The sequence below is a fragment of the Gambusia affinis genome, linkage group LG11 (assembly GCF_019740435.1).
Source record: "Gambusia affinis linkage group LG11, SWU_Gaff_1.0, whole genome shotgun sequence".
In the NCBI taxonomy this organism is placed as follows: domain Eukaryota; kingdom Metazoa; phylum Chordata; class Actinopteri; order Cyprinodontiformes; family Poeciliidae; genus Gambusia; species Gambusia affinis.
In genome coordinates this window covers 11,723,985-11,747,373 of record NC_057878.1, presented here as the reverse complement: position 1 = coordinate 11,747,373, position 23,389 = coordinate 11,723,985, and the positions used below count along the sequence as shown (strand labels likewise).

Sequence of the window (23,389 nt, the reverse complement as noted above, 5' to 3'; positions counted from 1 at the left end):
TAATGAGAAATGTATAGTTTTAACTAATCAAGGGTATCGGAAACAGCTGCAGGAGTTAAACCTTACCTAAGCCTTTTTCAGGAAGGTTTCCTCAATTTGTCGTATTTAAAAAAACTAATAGAAAACCCGTAAGATAAACTTTATAAATGACAAGATTAACAACTGAAGATTGTAATTAAATCACCTTCACTCCCCTAAACTGTACTCATAGTAACATGGCTATATAAATATTAAATTATGCTTTAATTTATATAGATCGAGAAAAAAAAACCTTGTTAATAGTTTATTATTGTATCTCGTGTTATTCTGACAGCAAATATTATAGTTTTTTTTAAGCGTATTTAGAGCTTGAACATACAATGGTCTAGACGTGTACTTATAAACATGCAATAACAGTGTAATTACATGTTACCTCATGCTGGTATTCACAACAATATTATCACTGTTAAGAAGTTTTTCTTTATCAAAAGGTTTCTTTTCTTCAAATCAAATACATCGAGAAGTAACTCAAGTTTAAGGTTTGAATTTTACCCCAACCAGCTGATACCATTAAATCAAACGTTGCTGTAATATGATTGGAGCATGTGACATGAAAATGTTACAAGTGAACTTCATCCATTTTCTAAAAACAAACCCAACATCGTTCATCAATTTACAAAACTAATCCTGATTGACAGAAGCTGAAAACCACATGGTTTTGACTGAAATATTGACTTATATATTTTTCTTTTTAGACAAATTATTTAGTCCAAAAAGTTTCTTCCTAATTAATTAATACAGACACAAAGCAACGGATAAAACTCTGAATTAAGCATACATTCAGGTAAAAAAAAAAGTAGCTTGTTGTTCTTCCTCTGAATTTGCTAAGCAGGGTAGGAGCAGACGAAAGCCTGAGGTTCCCAACATGTGAAGTCATTAAACTTTCCACTTCCTGAAGAAACAAAAACAGACAAAAATCTAATCATGAGTAAAAAGTTATACATTTAAGCTTTTCTATACTGCAACTTTTAATATTTAAATATTTAAAAACAAACATTTGTAAACTACCATATGCTGTGTTTTAAAAATATTTTGCCTCCATACAGATTTCTTCTGTTTTTGCTTTTTATTGTCACATTTTAAATATTTCGCTCTGTCAAGCTAATCTTATTATCAGATAAAGACAACTTGAGTAAATAAGACAGTTAACCACCATGTCACTTATTAACTGAAAAAAAAAAGAAAACAAATACACAAACCAACTTGACCATTCATGAAAATCACAACAATTTATTGCTCCTTAAAGCAAATAGCTTTGTTTTGTAAACATTAGTGGGCGACATTAGCCAATTAAACCTCATCAAACATGGAGGCTAAAATTCTGTGGTGAATTATGAAACTTATATCCAATAATGTAAGTTTGCAGAATTGATCAAACACAGTTCACCTTTCTATGCTTAGAGGGCAACCTGAGGGAAAATCTGTTCATGTCGCTGTTTTTAGCTCTCATCCTGTCCACACACGTCTGCTCTGCCTGCTGTCACCCACATCCATATGTGAGAAATCAGTAAAATACATGTTTGCTTAAAGAAGCAGCATCTTTTGTGACAATAAACCACAGGGGAATGTCACCTCCTTTATTTTCTTTACGCTAAACTCACTGGTTAGCTGCATATCTACTTAGGTAAAGTTAGAAGTTATCTGGTTTGATTACACAAATTAAACAGTAATTTTAAGCACCTCTAATATCTTTAAAATATCTGCTGATATGTTTTTAAACTAAAGCACGGACTTAAGGTTTTCTCCCTGCATTTCTGAATAGAAATCAAGCTGCTTTCCAGAAATGAAGGGAGTTTATTTTTTTTCTACAGCTGCTGTTATGTCACATCCTCCCTGTGAGTTATGCTGGACATGGAGAGGGTTGTTCAGGTTGTTTAGGATGCAAATGGGTTATGGAAATATGTCAGTGTGAAGTGTTTTCAATAAAGTTCCCTCGAGGCTTTACAAGCTGCACCAAACAAGCTAAAAATATAAGAAACCTTATTACAACAAAGTTCTTCAGCAGAATGAGGCACTAATATTAGTTGGAAACATCTTGTAATGAAGTTGTGTTTCAGTTTAACTCTCCATTGAGGCTGAAAGTTTTCAAAAGTGAATCATTTGGTTTTTAGCTAAAACTTGCCGCCTTACTTCTCATCGCTTTCCCAGTTTTAAAGTTACATAGACACATCGCTCCTTTATCTCAGCTATCAAGCAACTTTTTCTCTGAGATTTAAATTTAACCATTAAATTCAAAATGAATTTCTGTGTTTCAGCTTCAATCAATATTTCAGCATGTTCCTAAAAATGTTATTATTTTAAAATAAAAATAAAATTATTGAATTTAAAAAAAATATTTCCAACCTCAATAAAAATCTAAAATTTGACCATCAGGTCATCTCTCACCCAGAATTTCCACGCAGTTCTCCACTCCAGCTGTGTGATTTGGCTCGCCTGGGAGCCAGTCTTCGTAGCTCCAGCGGGATCCGTCCAACCAGACGAAGCGTCTCTGCAATGCAGCAAAATAAACTTGAGAACCCGTCATTCCTCCGCTTGAAGAATGAACCGTTCGAACCATGCAGAGCTGGTCCAAAAATTAAGGCCTCCCGTTAAAGTTAAGCTAAATTATCTCAGGACATGTTGACAAGTGTGTGGACAGTTTGAATACAGAAGAACAACTTAGACTGAACAGTAACAAAGTAATAATTTAAACCTAATTGATTAATTTCTGCTGCTTGTGTCCTGTGTTTGTTTAGACCCTGGATTGAAGCCAGAACCTTTTTAATGCAAGGCAATGTGTACCAACAAATAGTATATCTGACAATTCATTTAATTTTAAATAAATACAATGAAAATAGAAAAAGAAGCTAAGTGAAATGCTGGGAAAAAATTAATGTTTTTAACTTTAAATTTTACTTAATGAATAGTAATGTAATTGTCAGACATTTTGTCACACAATATTTTACTTAAGAGAAGTTGGAATAATACAGAATGCAATTATAACAATAGAAAAAGCACAAAAATTCAAGCATGGACAATGTAACAGGATGCTTGGTGATAATGTTGTGGCTGAAAGTGAGCCTCCAAATAAAACTTTGCTCAGGGCCTCATTTAATCTTGTGCAGTTTCTGTAGCTGTTATTATTGCAAGACAAGATATGAAGTTATTTCCTGACTGAGGAATACACACATCTAGTCGTCGTCCTCCAACCCAGGTACGTGTGTATCCTCCGCTCTGCTGTATAAGACTCATCAGCTGTTGGTGGACGTGTTGGGTCGTGATGGAGCCCAAGTGGCCTCCTGAAAATTGTTCTTGGCAAAAGAACTGCAAGAAAATAAACAGACGGATGAATGCTGTGAGATCATCTTAATTTTGTGAAGAAATCTTAAAACATAAATAATATAAGCGGGAAGAAATTATGTATTAATAATACCTCGGCATCTTCGTAATTGAGTGGCTCTTTGAAGAACTGGTAACACTTCCCACCAACAATTATACCAGGACAATAGCGCTCCCCTGTGGCAAAAAAGAAAAATGCAAGATTTTCTCAATTGCAGGATAATTTCAACATTTAAACGTTTTGACATTAACTACATTCATTTTTGTGGTTACCTATGGCCTGTCTTAAAATCTAAGATCATCTACCACTCGAAAATATAAGCTTGTGCACCTTTTTTTTTTTTTTTTTTTTTTTTTTTTTTTTAACAATATGTGCTTCTATACAGTTTTTTATTGTTCATATGAAGATGGTGTTCTATTCTATTCTATATGAGACTGTAATTATCCTGGCTTGCCTAAAACCCTAACTACAGTACACAGAGGAGGAAACAATTTTTCCTAGAATAATCATCAAATATTGAATATATCAATTATTTTATGCATCTGTGAAACTATTACATTTTATATTTAAACAAAAATGAACAAAAAATTAATTCCTTTATGCGACCTCATCTATAATAACAGAATTATTATAGATGATAATAATTCTATAATAATTAAGCTCTATTATATAATTATAATCTCTATTAATTATCATATAATAATTAAGCTCTATTAATATAGAGCTTAATTAAAGCTCTATGTTTAAGAGCTTTAATTAAGCTCTTAAACATATACAGTAGTTGAAATCTTAAATAAAATGTAACAGTTCCAGTGTGCTGTTTAAGACTTTAAATGAATAATGTTTTTTCTCCACTCACCTTGCCTTTGTGTATCATCTTCCATCATCATTGGAAGACCTTCATCTTCCATTCCTTGCTCCTCTGGGAATTGCTCTGGTGCTCCATCCCTTGCATACATCTCCATTCCTGCCTCTTCCTCTGGGAAATAGTTTTCTGACAGAGGCATCATCTGCTGTTGCGCTGGGTCCAGTGGTTCCTCAACCAGAACCGCAGCATCTGGTGTGTCTTCTGGATTTTGCTCTCCTATTAACTCCATCTCTAAGGTTTCTTGTTCATCTGGAACGTTATTTGCGTATTTCTGCTTCAAATCTTCCTCTCCGTCCACCTTGTCCTCCTCTTCTACCTCCTCCTCCTCTGGAAAGAGCTCCGCAGCAGCAGGATCCTGTTCCTGAAAAGCCTCTCTGTAAGCCATTTCTTCTTCTGACATCTCGCTCACTTCCTCTGCAGGCATGTTGGGATCGTCCAGCGGTTCTAACTCCATCTCAGCCAGGGGTTTCACCGCCATGTCCATATGCCTCTCTTCAACTTCCATCTCTGGACCTATTCCTCTATCGAGCTCCGCTTGTGCCTGAAATGTCTCTGGAGATTTGTTTAACTCAGGTGTCTCTTCTGGTTCTAGCTTCATGTGAACTTCAGCGTCTACCCTAGGAGCCGATTGCACCTTAAAACCAGGGTCTATTTCTTCTTCTTCCTCTTCCTCCAGGTCATACTGAGGTTGTCCTTCAACTTCAACATTAACTTCAGACGCCACCTGAAAGTCGAACTCCTCTACAGGCTCTGCCTCTCCCTCTGGTGCTGGTTTTTGTTCTGGTTCCGACTCTTCCTCCACCTGAACCTCATCTGGTTTGGTGTCAGGTTGAGCCTCTTTCTCTTTCTGTTCTGCCGGAGCCGTTTTCTCCTGCTGCCCTTTGGGGTCAGGTAAAACCTGCGGTGCAGGATGCTCCACCACCACGTGACCCTGGACGGGAACCCAGTCCCCGGCCACTGGCGGCTGGTTTTTCTCTTCTGGACCTAGATCTTTTGGAGCTGTTGGCATCCCCAGAGCCACTGTAAACAAAAATTGTGAAAATATTGGAAGGAGAAAAAAAAGCAGAGGTTATTAACAGAATAAATGGTCGTTGATGAAAGGGCTGTAAGATGTCGGAATACCATTTATATCTGTTTTGAACTCGCTTGGTAGGAGAGAACATTTTACAGTCATGGCAATAAAATTAAAATCTGACCCTTCGTCGGTGAGGGAGGTTATCTGGAAAACAATCTATTCTTTTTCTAAATGCTATCGAAGCAGTTAAGCTTGTGTACCTTTCATTATTAAATGCCTAAACTAACATTACCCTGTTAGTAAGTTTCTGACAGAAGACTTTACTGCAAAACAGCTCAGAACTACACTGAATGGAAACGTGAAGTAAGGAAGACTGGTAAGCTCCCAGTAAACAGCACAGACAGACAGGAGAGGATTAAATCTGTTCCTCTCCTGGGAAAATTAAAACTCTCGTACCTGTAACGCTCACGAAGAGCAGCACCAGCGTCTTCATCTTGACTTCTAAAGGTCGCTTCAGTATTACAGATTGAGACCACTTCAAATCTCTCTGCTCTCTGACTTGAACAATAACTTTATTCTGTTCTTCTAATCTTTTTAAACAACCCTTATCCTGCCTCCTTTTTTTATTTCTTCATGTAAATCATAAACCTTATAACCCTGACCTGATTTTGTCAGAGGGCCACATATTTTTTCCCCTTTTGCTTCCTCTTGGCATTGGTTCAGACACAATTATTAGGGGGGAGAGTTTACACTCTCTATGTAAAGACAAAAGCTCCTGCATGCACAAACTGATTGATAGTTTGTGCATGCAGGGTATTTGGAGGTTTTAAACTTTGGCATTAAAATACTAGCTGTTTATAAAGACTACAGAAAAAATAAGGCTGTTTTAAGTGAGTCTTGTACCAGAATTGGAAAGATTTGGACTTAAAATTCAGAATACGTTTTAGAAATTTGTATGAAAATAGTGATTCTTGAAAAGGACATCTACGATAATTTTGATCTGAACTTCCCAGGAAGCAAATCTATTTACTGGTAATCTGAAGCTGGACTCTGATCTTCAAATGTTAAATAATAATTAACTACATGTCTCGTGGCCTGACTATCTTTTTTCCTTGGGTCTTTGACGCCACAAATCCCACAGAGATAACCGGCCAGGAGTATGTGAACACTGCTGTGTTCAAAGTTTCTAATATTGAACCATAAGTTTTTAGTTTCCCATGGGCATAAATAGGTAAATGTCTACATTGAAGATGGATGAGGACCCAAATGAATGTTGTGAGGCACATAGCAAGGTATTTTGGGGTCACCAAACATCAGTAATAACCATAAATAACAACAAACATTCCAGGTAGATCTGGCATAAAATAAGGGATGAGTATGCTGAATTATCACTGTTAAGTACAGGGGAGGGTGTATGATGCTGTGGGCTTGTTTCACTTCTGAAATTCCTGGAAACGTTATTAGACTGTACAGAAATTTCAATAAAAGTCTACTTAGCCCAGTAAACTTAGTCCAAAAAGTTCTGACACAACTTAGTACTTTGCCTTTTTAAGGCTTACATTTGAACATCTTTACCAAAAATAAGTGTGTTAGCACCATATGCAGGTGTGTGATAAAGATTTTAAAAAATCTTACAATTATGTTTGCTCACAATTTCTCTGTAAGGAAACATGTTACTATTACATCCAATTTATTTTCATTTATGCAGGATTACTTTGGCAAAAACCATCAAAATTTGTCAAACTGCTAAAGTATGTAGCAAATTCACAAAAACGTGTTTTCCTTCTTTAGAGATAAAGACATGTTAAAGCTTTACAATTGAGCCAATGCTTTGTTTTTAAGACAGAGTTTAAAGTTCTGGACTCCTGAGTGTTTAGTTTCAACAAAGTTTAATGAAGGCAGCTGTCCAACCGATGACTGAAGTTGCACTGCTGGTTTAAACTCAACTCTTAGATATTTCATAATACGAGGAGCTTTACCTCAGACAGTTTATTTATGCCAAACATGTCAACTGAGCGGTGAACAGGGAGCAGTGTGGCACACGTGTCTGTGTCAGTGTGTCACTATGTGTCACATGACATCAGTGCGTCCTGCTCAGAGCCGAACAGCTGGGACTGCTGATTATGGACAGGTGCTACAGCTGAGATTTTAGCTGACAGCGCTTCACTGTCCGTCTCTTGTGTGCGCCTTCGCACACGTGTCGGCGTGTGGGGCTTATCCGTGTGTCTTTGAGTGTGCTTTCGGCCACAAGTGTAAGCATGTGTGCACATTAGCTACAGCGAGCAACAATGTGCTGTTGTGTGACTGCTGCTGGTTAGAAACCTTATAGCCAAGGACGCAGAGGCTCAACGGCAGCTGTCTCATCTCCGCACCTCATCCGACACTCGACACATGGAGACCTTCTGTGGCATCCCGCTCGCTTAGTTGGAGGCCTGCTTTCTGTATGCTTTAGGACAATCAAAATGAAATCTGATAACATTTGTTATTTCTCAAAACGGGGCAGAATTTGTCGCACAAACTCCCCAGGAACATGTCCACAGGAGAGTGTCTGTATCAAGTGCAGGGCCTGGTTAACAAGTTGGACAACAATAAAGATGCAAGTGAAAATAAACTACCAGAGTCTGTCCTGCTGCTGGAACATGGAGAGTGGAGTAATGCGGATCTCAGAGTAAGGATTGGAGATGGTTTCAGCTGAAGTTGTTGTCTTGAGGCGGTACATGTTGTCAAAGTCTTTTAAAGTTTCTGTAACTTCTCAATGTATTACAGTAGATCCATGTTATTAGACAGGAAACCCCACATACTTATATAGACTTACACGAACTGTTAGCTTAATATTATCAGTATTAAATGTAAGAAAAAAACATTTCACCATGTTTTTTTAATGTTTTATAGCTAGATACTAAACTCACAAATCCGAGGAAAGACAAAATTCCTCAAGGCTTCATTTGCCACTTTTCTAAAACTTTGTACAAACACCCTCAACTAGCTAAGATTATACACCATAACGATGTACCGACATGCTGACCGGTTTGCTGCTGTCAGAAGGAACTTGCTTAGACAGTCGGGCCCAGCTATAGGTGCAAAGATACATATCATGTACTTACAAAAAACTGTGACATGAAGAGAAATAAATAAATCCACTGTTCGGAGCATTCAATGTCATGTAATGCGGGTCATTGTTTTTCGTACACAATGCTTTTGTAGCATTGTGTGAATGCTACAGAAGTGTTTAACTGGATCAAACAGAATCATGCCACATGATGGATGTGTTGGATGTTTTGACACAAAATTTGTGCTTTTCTAAGAAATTGTGGAGATTTACTGAAGTGTTTCCACAATAGTCTGAGGTGTTTCCTGTTCCACCTCGCCAGCCGTGGGACGCTTTGCTCACTTTTGATATGCAGCATAAAGGAGGCATTTCACAGATTTATGAAGGCATCATGGGCTTCAATGATGACTCAAATTTCAAAATCAGGTGTGTGTGGGAGTGTGAGCTAAACCATAACCTTCATGATGAATCATAATTTGTAATTTGACTTGTAAAGTCTCCTGCTAATGTATCATCACATCATTTGTAATAATGCAAAGGGTTCATCGTTACAAATGCAGGTTGTCTAAAATTTAAAGATAAGAGAATGCTCAGAATGCCACTTGAGTCATCAAGTCAAATTTTTGGACTGGCTAAGGTAATGTCTGCCTGGTCCATCAATTATCATCTCTGGGACTTCGATGCAAATAAATTTCACCCAGAGGGAAGTTGTTACTTTCACTTCTCTGGTGGCCAGACTTCAACGTTTCCTGGCATGGAAGACCTAGAATGTTTTTGTCAAGTTAAAGAAAATGAAGCGCACACTGATGGAATGCACTGAGAAGTTTTTCCAAAAGTAATTGTAATTTTTAAAAATTTCTTTCCAGATTTGGGGTTCTACCTGTTGAGCCATGGCAGCGGGAGGAAGGTGGGTTATGGCGGGATTGTGTATGTTTTGCTTTACATTTGTTTTTGTCGTTGTTCTCTTATATTTTTTATGTTTAAAACTCACGAAAGATATCTCATAAAAATGAATATTTTTCATAGGTGTTGTGATATTTTGTGAAGTGTTCTAAAAACCAAGGGCAGTTTTCAAAAGCAATTTGCGAAATAATAATAATAATAATAATAATAATAAACAAAAACAGTATTTTTTTTTTAGATTCAGAGAAACACTCAAGCTAAATATTTCAAAATGCTGAGCAATGATGTTCCAGTCATGTGCGTTTACATTGATCAGGTGTTTGATTTTAGCATTTAAAAGGGGAATAAAGGTGTTTCTGTCAAGTCCTTAGTCAGAAACTGAATTTTTAAAAATGAGATTTTAGAGAATTTTTTTTTCTCCTGTTCTTTTTTATTGCATTGCATTATGTAAAGTGTTCCTTAAACTAATGCAACACTGGATGTAAAATATCCATTTATCCAAACATATCTGAAAAAAACATTGGCCAACAAAGGACATCCGTATTTTTGACAACATGAAATATTTTTTATATTAGACATATTTGACTTTGGTAATATTCTGTATGGTTATGTCTGCAGATTAAAAGCCGCCCCTGTCCTTTGCATTGTTCATCATTAAATAAACGGCCTTCAAATTTACACTGTATGGTTATAATAAATATATTATAGATTTCTTCAATACAAGTTTTGTTTTTCTCATGTTTTTGCAAAGGCTAACGCAGAATTTTTAATAACAGAAAAGTCTTGAACAAAGATCTGATATGTCATTGTATTCAGTGGCCTAATGGTTGGCACAGGTCAAAACACAAACTCTTGTCCTGCTCATATTTCCTATGTGTGTGTGTGTGCGTGTGTGCGTGTGCGTGTGTGTGTGTACAGCGTAAACCCCTGTCTCCCTCCTTCGCACCCTGTCAGTTGTCCAGCACACATGAGCGCCCACAGCCCCTGCTGCAGACGAAACTTGAAGTAGAGGCTGCAGAGAGTCAGCAGTTAAACTTTATCTCATCCAGACTCAGCAAATCCCCTCCGAGCTAAACTCCAGAATCAGGACGGACCATAAAACACCACAAAGATGCTGCTGCCGCTGCTGCTCATCATCGCTTTACACAGTAAGTGACTCTGGTTAGGAAAACTTGCAGACAGGTCTCACATTTTGTTACTAATGACAGTAGTTTAAAGTTAACCTGTCTGTGCAGGATTTGAAAAGTTTCATTCTGAATATTGGACATTCATATATTGCTGTTTTTTTATATTTATTGTTTTGAGATTTTGTGGTAAATTTAATTTAATCAAGTAAAACAGACAAACGATGAATTTGATAAAAGGAAGCTATTCTTGCAGCAATTTCAACTGTGCTAACACTTCCTACATTTTTATGTTTATTCTCACTCTCTTGGCCATGACCTGATAAAATATATATTTAAATTAAACTATGCCCAGACAAAGAGTTTAAGCTGATAATTGCTGCATTCCATTTGTTCCTGGGCTTCTTTCCACCGATTTATAGTGTGTGTGATTGAGCTTTTGCAGACAGAGGCAGGAGGGCGTTTCGTGTTCAGGGGCCGAGATTGTGAAGGGAGTGGCTGAGCTTCATGTTTACACTGAGCGGGCTCTGATGCTGTTTGAACCCGAGATCCACAGGCTGATGAAACGGATCACTCAGAGCTGCAGAGCAGTTTCAGGTCCTGTCGCTTCAGTTGTAAAAGATGGCCTTCGTGTGACCCTCTAGCTAATTGGACTGGGATGAGAAGAACTGCTTGCTATCTGTTAAAAACATGCATTTGATGTTGCTGTAGGAATTTTAAACAACAAGCTTTATGCCAGTAATTGGAGCTTTGGTTTGTTTTCATCTTCCTCACATTTACTTGTGCGTAGCTGATGTTCTTACAAAGATTAGAAGATTGATGCATTTTTCTCTCAGACTGAGTTACAACACATTTGCTTTGGCTATTTTCACGATTTTAAAAACAGCAAAACAACAACAACCACAACAAAAAAATAAATTCCCAATCGAAAATGTTCCAAGTTTGGTTTCCTTCTGGTGAGAGCACAGCATTTTAAATTCATTTGTTGGCTGGTATGGTTGGCAAGCATCTAGGAAAAAACAAAACAAAAACAGAAGTTAAGGGTGAAGGTAAAACTTACAGCATCGGAGGTCAGGCTTCTATCAGATCCTTACAAATGTACATGCCTCTGTGTGTGGTGTGTCAGCTGAGGTGGGTAAGGTTACAGTTTTACAGGCCGTCTTTGTGTGCAAGAAGAGCACATGCATGTGGTCCCAACAACACACACACAAACACACACGCACACACGCACACACACACACACACACACACACACACACACACACACACACCCAAACATGCCATCTTCGAACATTTGATGACACGATCATCTGTAGCAGAAATGCTGCTGCCGCTGCTGCTCTTCATCGCTTTACACAGTAAAGTGAGGATGTTTTGTGTGTGTGTTCTTTGCATGTAGTTTACATGCAAAGAACTGCATGTAAACTACATGTAAACTACATGCAGTTCTTTGAAAAACTGTCTGTCTGGTTTTGTGTCATATCGAATTTTTTTCACGTTTTTATATTGAAACCTCAAACTGGTGTATTTTGTTGGGATTAAAAAAGGAGGGAATAAAAAAAAACTGAAAAGTGTGGCATGCCTTCATTTTTACCTCCTTTAATCTGACTCACCTAAAAACAATCCGGTGGCATCTCTTGGTGACTCTGGTGGAGATGCAGAGATCCACAGCTCAGGTGCGATAATCTTTTGACAGCTAACAGACGATTAGCAATGCACTTCAGAAACTGAAGCGTGTTGAGAAGAAATCTGTTGTTGAAAGAAAATCACAGCAACTCATGATTTCTGTTTGCTACGAGGAAGAAGGTAAATGGGTCAAGAAATGAACTTTAAGGCCTGGATGCAAACAAGTCTGCTTGATTACCCCGAACACACCATCCCCTTGGTGAAGGACGGTGGTGGAGGAATTACGATGTGGGGATGCTTTTGTTTCCCAGCGGCAGGGAAGCTGGACAGACTTAATAGGATGGTGGATGGAGGTAAATACAGGTAGAAAATATTTCAGAGGCTCCAAATGTCTTAGAATTGGGGTTCAAGTTCTCCTTCCAGCAGAAAAATGACCCTAAACATACAACCTGGGCTAAAATGAAATATTTAAGCTCAAAGAATATTCAGGTTTCAGATTGGTGTCCAGACCAAAACCAAATTAAAAAGACTTTAGATTATATCCAGTCTGACTGAAGCTGTATTTTTTTAGATATATACTGGACACATGCCTGTTTTAACACTGCATGTATTTCACACTGATTGTTGGGTCACAGCCATGTTTTCAATTTTGCACATTTAAGTGTGTGTTTGGCGTCAATGTGCGTGTGGGTGTGTGGGCGTGTGTGTGTGTGTGTGTGTTTGGGTTTGAGCGCTGGTTGAAGAGACAGATCAGTGGAGAAGGTTATCAGGAGTTTGTCAGGAGATGATTCATCAGCAGCATTCCTGAACAGCACCGCTCCTGGCACCACCAGAACCTAACCACATACTCTATATGTTTCTGTTTTTGTCTGTTCACAATCTTCTTATAGTCTGAATCCTACAACTTAGAAATAACAACTGGCTTAGATTTTAAGTTTCTGGTTACAGTTCAGCTCAGTTTATGGTAATAATGTTTGGAAACAGAGAAGGCGTCACTTTAAATGTGCTTTTGTGTCGCTGGCACAAAGATTTTGCTTTGAATTAATCAAAACTCTGTACATGTCTTAATATGTTTTTGCACTTTAAAGTATTTGTTCATGTCTTGGAATTTTTTTATTTTGTGTTGTTTGTTTCTGGGCTGTTTGTGGCGTTCCGGACATTTCTGGCAAGGGAACGTTTTCTTTACAAAACCGTAAATGATATATGTATTCATGTCTATGTGTAGCAAATAAAGCGTTACAGGTATACTTTAGTCTTAGCCATGGAAGTATTCCTTCTGAAAAAATTACAAAGTTTTGGAGAAAAGGTCAATTTGGTCAAGTAAAATATGTTGGATGGATTTTGATTTTCTTTCTTTTTCATATCTTGCTGTCTATTTTTGTATGTACAAAACAGTAATTTGTGCATGTAGTATAATACAGTGACACTAGGCTTTGATGAAAACAACCATGCGGATTCCTCACTTTATCACTAGATTAATCAGCATATATTCCCAGCATTAAATTGCACAAATTGCTAAGATCCATCTTTTATTTCTCTTTGAATGAAAACTTAAAGAATATAGATTCACTGAAAAATTGATAAATGTCCATTTTTACTTGTGAAGGTGGTATTTCTTTAAAAACATCTAAAAATCTGTGCCAAATGAATAAGCATGTTATTCTTCTGTTCTAGGTCACATGTGTCTGTCAGTGACAGTAAGCACCAATAAGCCCAAAGTGGAGATCCATGAGCACACAGGTGGAACATCACACAACCTCTGGTCATGTTGTTTATGGATATTGTTGTTTTTAAGAGGCTTAACAACCAAACAGCTAGAAAACTACATTTTAATTGCCACAAAGTCTCCCCTTAAAGTTATTAGGTATGAATAGAAACTGTTTCCGAGGTGTTAAATTCATGCATTCAAAAAAATTAAAAATAAATAAAACTTCTGGGAAATAACAGATACCAGAAAACAGACATTTACATTTATATATACAAAATAAAAAAAACATAACGAGACTAAAGTTCACATAAAGAATAACCACTGCATATTAAGTGCATCTTTTGAAAATAAAACCTTTTATGCAGGAATTAAACATGGTTTTCATTAAGTCTAAATTCCTGAGTTAAGATTATTTCTCATTGATCTGATATTATGTTCTAACTGGAAGTGTCATGTTTTCCTGAGCTGTAAGTTGGAAGTCATTATAATGATCTAAAATAAAGACTTGTAAACATCAGTCTCTGTGTGATAACCTATGTGGTCTGTATCACTTGGTTGATTAAGTTACTTTAATACATTAATTTTTCAATAACACTCTAATGTATTGAAAATGGCTGTGTATTAGTATCTCATTTTCCATTTTCTCAAACAGGTTTTCACATCGTTTAAAATGAACGTACATGATTTTGCTCCAGCTGGTCATTTTTTCCTAATCTGATATTTAATTCCTGGTACTCGTCTGTATTTCAAAGTCACACTGAGGCTGTCCTGATCAGGACATTTCAGAGGAAAAAAACATTAAAGCACAGTTAAGCACGGTGGTGGTAGTAGGTAGGCCTGTTCTGCTTTGACCTGGACAGCGTCCCATACGTAATGCAACCATAAATTTTGTTTTCTGGCTGAAAAATTCTGAAGGAGAAAGAATGAGCCAAAGCACACCAACATGTCCACCTCTTAACGACTCAACAAAAAGGATGAATTAGTGTGGTATAACCTTAAATCGGCCTCAAAATTTTTTATTCAAATCCCGATGGCACATATTTACTTCCATACTCAAACCTCAAAAACTGTCCAATGTGAATATTTTTGCTGAAAACACAACAGATCTGTCATTCATTTGGCGCAAAGTAAATTCTTCACTTGTTTTTCTTTCTGCCCTTCAAGACGCCGTGTTGTCCTGTGAGTTCAAGACAGAAAAAGATCAGAACCCTCGAATTGAGTGGAAAAAGAAAGGAAAAGGAGTGACTTTTGTTTATTTTGACAAGAAATTTGCAAGTGAGTTTACACACAACTTAAAAGCTCATATTTGTTTATCAAGCCAACTTTGATGCATATTGTCACAGATTAGCCTCCGGTTTTCCACCACAAGACTAAATTTCTCTGCTTTCCATCTCAGAGTCCTACGCAGGACGGGCTAAGATTGAGGGAGCAACGCTGACGATACACTCAGTCACCCAGAAGGACTCGGGGGAATATCGCTGTGAGGTAACCGCCAGTGAAGACCACGTTAACCTCGGAGAGGCCACTGTGACCCTCAATGTGCTCGGTATGTAAAAACTGAACTCTGACAAACACGTTCTTAGTTAGAACTTGCTGTTTGCCATTGTAACGCTGCAGCTTGTTTATTAAAAACCTAATGAAATGGGAGCCTTCGTAGGTTTATAACATAAAAGTATTACAATATTAGACTATTTTGTCCTGCTTTTTGACGATGTGGTAAAATATTTTCCATTAAATTCACAAACTAAGTGCCTAGTTGTCCACTGTTCAGGAATATGTCATTCCAAATTTTATAAAATAAAGGTTGTAAAACTTTCCTGACCGATAAATAGTGAAGCACGAATCACATATTTAGGGATCACAAATTAAGAACGAAAATTCATAAATATTTTAGCTGTATTCTAAAAATCGTGCAAAGATTTGAGTAACTTATTAAAATATTTTTTAAAACAATCCCCTGATGTACAGAAGTTTATCTTTGCAAGAATTAAACATCTCAACATTTTAAAATGAAAAACAATTAAAAACACCACACTATGCTTTAACTACCATCATTTCTATCTGTGAAAAGAGCTGAAATTTCCTAAAGTACATTATTATAAAACATATACTTTCCTTTGACATTAGATTTAAGTTCTCTGCCAAACTAACATGTTGCTTAATTCTTTCCTTCTGGGTCGGTGTAAATAATTAAAATCATCTGGGCATTTTGCCAAGATTAAAAAGAGAGATACTGTGATCTAGACACACGGATATCTTGACACATGGATACCTGGAGGAAAGAAGACCAGGGAAATTATTGATTTAGTTCCTCTTTTATCAGGATACGCATCGTCCTTGTGACTCATTCTTCGCCATAAAAACAATATGGCGTATAAATCAGAGATAGTTTGAACATTCTACCAACAACAAAAACATCCTGCGTTATGGAGGTTCTCCTGCTAACTCACATACTTAGCATTGGGATTAACTCTAATACCCAAAGGGCCATGCACTGTGTACAGCCTTATTCATTTTCTGTTTTAAAAAAAATTTTGTTACTCAAAAAGTGCAAAAACTGAACAAGCATATTTCCAAGTGGTGTGGACTTTCCTTTTCTTCCTCAGTGCCTCCTCACGTCCCGTCATGCGAGGTGCCGAGCTCGGTGTTTGTCGGCACCGGCCTCGATCTGTTCTGTAAGGACAAGCTCAGCGTGCCTCCGGCCACCTACCGCTGGTACAAAGACAACAAGGCTCTGACAGCCACAGGAGACGCTCCGTACAGCATCGACACAAACAAGGGAACATTGGTGAGCGCATCCAAACATAGTGTCCATTTGTGCAGTGTACAGAGTCACAGTTGCTCCTTTAGTCTTCTGACTTTATCTCTGATGGCTTGGAGCAGAAGTTCAAGAGCGTGTCCAAAGAAGACACAGGGATGTATCGCTGCGAGTCCTCCAACAGTGTGGGGGCGCCAAAGAGTTGTGTAGCCAAGCAGCTCACAGTTGTTGAATGTAAGTGTCTTTGTGGAAAACAAAAACAAATCATCTGGCATATATTAATAATAATCGGCTAATCGTGTATCACTGCCCCTGCAGATCCGTGGAATATGACAATGTTGATAGCAGGTGCGTCAGGATTTGTGACGCTGATCCTTTTCTGCTGTATCTGCATCTGTATCTGCCACCGCAGAGGCTGCTGCAAGAGTGAGTGCTGACATGTTACTGCAAGCCTGAGGGGGGATGTCCAGAATAAACAGAGTTTACATATTAAGCTCTACAGACATGAAAACATGTAGAAGACTAGCCACACATCTAGATATGTGTGCCTAGCTCACAGTGGACAGTACAGGTCAGAGGTCAAATACCAATCATGAACTCAAAGGAATTGCGTATAGACCCCGGAGACAAGATTTTCCTGAGTAACAAATCTGGGAAATGATCCAGGAACATTTCTGGAGCTTTGAAGCTTCCACTGAGCTGAGTGGCCTCCATCCTCTAAACCCGTGTTTCCCAACAACCCTGGTCCTCAAGGCACACTGCCCTGCATGTTTTAGGTATTTCCTTGCTTCAGTCAAGCTGATTTCAATTGATGACTGATTAACAGGTGTTTGTTGAACTGCAATCAGTTGAATCAGACACATTAAAGGAGGGAAACCTCTAAAAAATGTAGGACAGTGTGCCTTGAGGACCAGGGTCGGGAAACACTGGTCTAAACTGAACAATGTGGGGAGATGAGCTTTAGTCAGAGAGCTGACCAAGAACGCAGTGGCGACTTTGTCAAAGCTCCAGCGTTCTGTGGAGAGAGGAGAACCTTCCAGAAGGACAACCATCTCTGCAACCACCATTCAGGCCTATATGGTAGAGCAGCCAGACAAAGGAGGACTGGAGGACTCTGAGAAACAAAACTCTGGTCTGATGAGACAAAGAATAAACTCTTTGCTGTAAATACCAGGCGTCATGTTTGGAAAAACGACTCATAACCAGACCAATCAGAACCACTCTGAATATCCAAGCCAGACTTGAATCTGATAGAAATGGCTGAAAAACGTCTCCTTTCCTACCTGATGAAGCTTGAGAAGGACTGCAAAAAAAAAATGGGCCAATCTAATGCTCATGACATCCTGCTCAAAAAGACTAGAGGCTGTAAAAAATCTGCTAAAGCAAAAATATTGAGCAAAAAGACTGTGAATGCAAATATGATTTCTCTATTTAATGTCATGAAGGTGTATTTGTGTATAGACTTTTGAGGAAAGAGACTAATTTAATACAATCTGGAATAAGGCTGAAAAATAAGTAAGAAAAAAAGTGAAGTGCTGTGAATACCTTCTAGATGCACTGTACAACCAAAACATAAAATCTGACAGTTTTTCCAATCAACCAGTGAGATTTCAAAACCATTTTCATGTTTTCTGATTGTTACCTCTTAATTTCTCAACATCTTCTTGGAGCAACACAAGCTTACAACGCGACTGAGATTAAAAATGATGTTTAATTACACCTCCAGGACACGATTAGTGCTGAGCATTACAAACTTATGTAATGTGCCGATCATTATACTAAAGCAACAGATTTCTTGTCTTTTTATTTTTCCTAACCCAGAAAGCATTAGTTAATTCCTTTGACATAAACTAGGGAAATGTTTACAATCTAAAACAGAAAGGAACAAGAAGCAGTTCTTGTTTACTTTAATAGAAAGGATGAAGTAAAGGTTTCAGCTTTAGATTCTTGGATCACCTGATCTTCTTCTAAATATTTGATTAATTAATTGTTTATTGAGTTTTATGAGTCTCACCTTGGCTTTTCTTATTATTTTCAGTGTGCAGTTATTGTCAGTTGTAATTCTCTGGATGTGATCCACAGGAAAACACAGAAGGGCAGATTTAGTATTTATTGAATATTACATTTTGTGACATAATATTAAATATTCATCCATTTTAATTAGATACTTTCCTGAAGAAGTCGGATTGGAACAAACCTTTAGACTCCACAGTAAACAAATAAAGAGTATTTAAGGTGCTGACCGAAACTGCATGTATTAATTTCCTGGTCATGTTTTCTTTTTTTCACACAGAAAGCAGGAAGACAAAAGGGTGAGTCTAACTCACTTTAAACTATATTACCTGCTTCTGAGCTCGTTCTGAAATGTCACCCTTTGTCCTTCAGCTCTAAGTCCTACAACCCTCCCCCGCCGCCTCCCACCCGCAACGTAAGTGATCAAAACAGCTGTTATCATGCCAGGGCTTGTTTTTGCCACTAAATGCAATCGATAAGTTGCTGATAGCAGCAGTCTCGGGCTAATTAAAGGAAATGATTCATTGTATTTTCTCGCCACTCCCTACAGCTCAAGCACTACAAACAAACTCAGTCCTTCATGATCTGAGGGGACGACACCGATTTTGTTCAATAACCAAAGTGTGCAGCAGGAACACTCGGAGGCTCTGCTGCAGGCGGAGAAATCTTCAGCTTTCAGGCGAAGCAGATGTTTCCTTGTGGGTTCTATCCAGTGGAAATCCTGATGATACAAAGCCAAGTGTACAGCTTCATCACTTTTCCATATCCTGTATGATATTTGTCATTTAATGTGTTTCACTTCTTATTTTGAGAGCAGATGTTAAGCTCTTTAAGCCACTCGGAAGTCAGTGTATATCATATTTTTGGTAAAACTATATATGCATATATATATATTTGGTTATAAATGCTTCATGCTTTGTTTTGGTTGACTTGGATATGGAATATTTAATGTTTCTAGTCTTTTTTCTAGCATTTAATTGAGCTGTTTGTTGATCTGATGCTGTTTTCCTTGTAAACATTTTTTTTTTTTAAATAATTGTTTGAACAGGTGTCTGCACACACTGAACAGTATTTTAAAAGTTTAAAAATCTTTCTTGCTTATATTTTTGAGAAATTGTAGCTTGTACTCAATAAAGACCGCTGGGTAAATATGCATATTGGGTTTAATGGTGCTCAGTAAGGCCGGATTGAGCAAAGTGTAAAGCATACGACGTCATGCTACGCATCGGCACCTTGCATCTGTTAGTGCTCCAAACAAATCTGATTCAGATCCAGATTTATTTGTATCCCAAATGGGCAACTGATGTTACTGCAAGTATAAAAACTAAAAGACAAAGTATCAAAGATTAAAAAGTGAAAAACAATAAAACATGCCAAAAGGACATGAAATACAAATCAATACATAGTGGGAAGAGTACAGCAGTGTATTTCATTATTGACCGACAGTTGCTACAAACACTAAATCAGGTGCAACCTTGTCCTGCATTAAAACGATAAATTGCTGTCGGAACAAAAGAGAGCTTGTTACTTTTTATACTAAGAAGTCTGAGCCTTATGCCAGAAGGCAGAAACTGGAACTCAGCATGTAAAGGATGAGACGTATCAGCAATAATGGCTTTAGTTTTCCTAATGATTTGTTTTTTACTCAATTCTGTATGTGAGCGTTGCTCAACCCCTAAGATTTTATTGCTAGTATGTATTACTCACCTAAGGGCAATTTTTGACCTAATACTAAGATTTCAAAACCAACAGAGGAGGGAAAAATATACAGGGATATACTCACATATATAGGGAAGCTAAACAGATGTGAGAAAGTCAGAGGAACATCCTAGATGTTATATTAAGGGCACTGAGAACTAATAACACATTACAATCATGCTTTACACTAATTCTTTTTCAAATATGCTGTGATCTGGTGATGCTCAAATAATCTTAGAAAGCCTGAATAATGCAGGGCTGTGTGAAACTGCAGCCTAACTCACACACATTTTTGCCATACTGTGCCTCTTCTCCATTCTATATGAATAAATGTGAGATAAACTCTGCTTGTGTGCAACGGTGTTCCCTATATTCAGCAGCATTTTAAGTCCTGATCACACCGAAGTTATTATTCTCTTTATTATGTGATAAACTGGGCCAGTCAGATCATGCTTTTGGTTTAGAAGTGATAATGATCAAACACCTACTCATTTCAGTCTGCTGCATCTATTTCTGTGATTAATAAAGACTGAAAACTCTGAAAGGTAGACAGAGTGTCTGCCACACAGACAAGGACACGTGGGCTGGCTCCACAGTTGAGGACACTGATAAGTGAAACATGTACATCCCATTTTCTAAACAGTACGACCTAAAGGTGAAATACGTTTGGTTTATTTAAATCTGGCTAAAATAAGCCATGCAGATTTGAACTGTTCTCTCTTTTCTTTTTGCCACCAGAGTGCAGCAAAGCCACAGCCAATGTCCACATACTCCCAGCTGCCAAGAAAAGGCCTGCAAGCTGCCAGCCATTATTCATTATTTGCCTATGAACAGATCCTCTATTGTCTTCCTCCTTTTGTACTTATTGTTCTTGTCATTTTGGTGCCCATATATTTTAAGCTCTGGCATGGCTTCTTCTTTTTCTGTCTGTGGCCTAAAGTCTCTGCCGAAGACACATTGCCTCTGCATGTCCTTGAAGCTCTAATAAATGTTTGTGTTATTTGGTATGCATCCTAAATATCTCACCATTTGATCTCTGAAAAATCTATACCTGCAGACTGCAGATAATAACAGAGATCACCTGACCTATATAATAACCCCTCGGAGTGATTACAGGGTAAGCGGAGCCTATTGATCGGCAGAAACGGCTGCATAGTACATTAGCTGAAACCGTTCCGATCAGCTTCTCCGGCTGCAAATAAACGACATCGGCTGTGCTCAAAAATGCAAATGGGAATGTTGTGGCAGCCTGTCAAGAGCAGAGAAAATGGATCCTGGGTCAGAACTGCTTTCGCTTTCAGCATAATGACACGATGACAACACATTAGTATTTTGTTCAGTAATTCACTGCTGAACAGTCAAGGACTTCTGTGTTTGATGGCATAAAGTAGCAGTTTCTTGTATTTCTCTGTCAGTCTGTGCATGATTGCTCAGTTGGAGGCTATTAAATGAAATATGCTTGGCACGATGCATTAAGGGTATTTTGAATGTGTCATGTGGAGTCTATCAATACTCACCAGAGATGTAGAGAACGAGAAAAAAACAAAACAAGTATATGCTGCTACTGTGGACCACAACAAAGCCTCTGATTCAGACTCATTTTAGGTACACAAACCTAATATTTTATTTAAACAAAGCAAGATCAAATGGATGCAAAAATCTTCAATGCAATTGATCTGAATATAGTTAATATGATATAATAGAAAACCATGTTATCAAAAATCAGTTTATTTATTTTTGTCTTTTTAAAGTTCAATAGGTTCATTCAATAAACATATCTTTGTTTCTGGAAGCCACCTTATTGCAAATTTTTAATTGGATTCCAGTGCATGAAGATATTTCTGTCCAATACGACTATGCAGGGTGATAATTATACAGTGACAATAGAGGGTTTACTTTTCCTCAATGAATAACAAGGTAGACCAAGACCATCACAAACTTTGTACTTTCATATCTTCATCAAACAAAATTAGTAGAAAAACGGCTTTTGTCACATTACAACCCCAAACTTCAGTGTATTTTACAGAGATATGTGTGTGATTAGCCAATGCCTGGGAATGATAACTATGAGGAATGCAGGGTCTCTATTTTCCTGTATATAAATTGCAGAAATAAAAAGTGTGCATTTGTAGCCACCTCCATTTACTAACATCAATCAAACCTATGAGAAACCTAACTAACCGACAGACAGGGAAAAACCGATATAGGCAGCCTTAAATTTCCTGCTATTTTTGAAGAGTTGACTTTATGAAACACTTTATGTTTCCATTGGCCAGTGTGGGGATTGAACCCATGACCTTGGCATTGTTAGCCACAGGCTCTGACGAGTTGAGCATAATGTTGAGTTTTCATCGATATAAGAAAAACTTACATGATCTTACAACAATGAAGATTTGAGTAAAGAGCTCATATTCTAATGTTTTTCAAAATCAATGTGCATGATGGTTAAATATACAGCCTCCTGTTATTCTGAAGAGTTGATTTTATATTTCAGTTGGCCGGTGGGGGGATTGAACCCATGACCCTGGCTTTATAAGTACCCTACTCTTACCAGCTGAGCTAACCATCCACACATAAGGGTGAGTTTTCATCAATGCAAGAAAAACTTACATGATCTTGACAAAAGCTGGGAAATTCTAAAGGTTTTCAATATAAACATGAATAACAGTTTAATTTAAAGCCTCCTGTTACTTTGCAGAGTTGACTTTATGAAACACTTTAGGTTTCCATAGGCCAGTGTGGGAATTGAACCCATGACCTTGGCTTTATGAGTACCACGCTCCGACCAACTGAGCTAACCAGCCACACATAAGTTTGCGTTTTCGTCAATATAAGAAAAACGTACATGATCTTTCTACAATGAAGGTTTTAAGAAATGCTGTTATGTTTTTCAAAATCAACATGCTTAAAGGGGTATTTTCCAGCAACATTTTATTTTGATGTATTGATTTTATTTTCCACCTTTTTTATTTTGATGTATTGATTTTATTTTCCACCTTTTTTTATTTTGAAGTGTTGATTTTATTTTCCACCTTTTTTTATTTTGAAGTGTTGATTTTATTTCCCAACCTTTTTCATTTTGAAGTGTTGAATCCTAACATGTTATTAGCATGTTTGGTTTGTATCTTTGCATAGTCCAGCTCTGGTTCAGTTATATGCATCTTTTACAGATGATCTCACATTTTCCTCAATCTTCTTCTGACATCCATTCTGGTTTATGGCGGATTCTACAATGGTGAGCTGGCTGGTCCAAAGAATCCACAAACCAC

The 23,389-nt window shown here is 37.6% G+C and overlaps 2 protein-coding genes and 1 non-coding gene across 5 annotated transcripts; 1 reads left to right on the top strand and 2 right to left on the bottom strand.

The window, feature by feature from the left end:
* Positions 1-270: 270 nt before the first annotated feature.
* LOC122839970 (retinitis pigmentosa 1-like 1 protein) lies at positions 271-8,830 on the bottom strand. Of its 3 annotated transcripts, XM_044132029.1 has the most exons (7): positions 7,857-8,830; positions 7,564-7,687; positions 4,218-5,246; positions 3,452-3,534; positions 3,208-3,342; positions 2,425-2,527; positions 271-931 (listed from the first exon to the last, which is right to left on the bottom strand). In XM_044132029.1, the coding sequence occupies exons 3-7, from the start codon at positions 5,233-5,235 to the stop codon at positions 864-866; spliced, it is 1,407 nt and encodes a 468-aa protein (XP_043987964.1). In that variant the 5' UTR covers positions 5,236-5,246; positions 7,564-7,687; positions 7,857-8,830; the 3' UTR covers positions 271-863. The 3 variants fall into 3 exon arrangements, with proteins under 3 accessions (XP_043987964.1, XP_043987962.1, XP_043987961.1); XM_044132027.1 differs by having other exon boundaries at positions 7,564-8,830; XM_044132026.1 differs by lacking the exons at positions 7,564-7,687; positions 7,857-8,830 and adding an exon at positions 5,698-6,464.
* A 1,258-nt stretch (positions 8,831-10,088) lies between these two features.
* Positions 10,089-20,467, top strand: jam2b (junctional adhesion molecule 2b). The gene is made up of 10 exons (XM_044132030.1): positions 10,089-10,341; positions 13,618-13,683; positions 14,816-14,926; positions 15,048-15,197; positions 16,258-16,439; positions 16,535-16,643; positions 16,728-16,835; positions 18,703-18,721; positions 18,795-18,837; positions 18,973-20,467. Exons 1-10 carry the CDS (start codon positions 10,305-10,307, stop codon positions 19,009-19,011), a joined length of 864 nt encoding a protein of 287 aa, XP_043987965.1. The 5' UTR covers positions 10,089-10,304; the 3' UTR covers positions 19,012-20,467.
* A 2,383-nt stretch (positions 20,468-22,850) lies between these two features.
* Positions 22,851-22,924, bottom strand: trnam-cau. The gene has a single exon. It is a non-coding gene; the product is annotated as a tRNA-Met (tRNA).
* Positions 22,925-23,389: the final 465 nt, after the last annotated feature.

Excerpts from the sequence above, each read along its gene's own strand:
- LOC122839970 (XM_044132026.1), bottom strand. The coding sequence starts at position 5,734 with ATGAAGACGCTGGTGCTGCTCTTCGTGAGCGTTACAG. Across the intron at positions 3,535-4,217 it reads AGATGATACACAAAGGCAAG|GGGAGCGCTATTGTCCTGGT; the intron begins GTGAGTGGAGAA and ends TTTTTGCCACAG. Across the intron at positions 3,343-3,451 it reads TCAATTACGAAGATGCCGAG|TTCTTTTGCCAAGAACAATT; the intron begins GTATTATTAATA and ends ATTTTCTTGCAG.
- jam2b (XM_044132030.1), top strand. The coding sequence starts at position 10,305 with ATGCTGCTGCCGCTGCTGCTCATCATCGCTTTACACA. Across the intron at positions 14,927-15,047 it reads TTTTGACAAGAAATTTGCAA|AGTCCTACGCAGGACGGGCT; the intron begins GTGAGTTTACAC and ends TTTCCATCTCAG. Across the intron at positions 18,838-18,972 it reads CGCCGCCTCCCACCCGCAAC|CTCAAGCACTACAAACAAAC; the intron begins GTAAGTGATCAA and ends CACTCCCTACAG.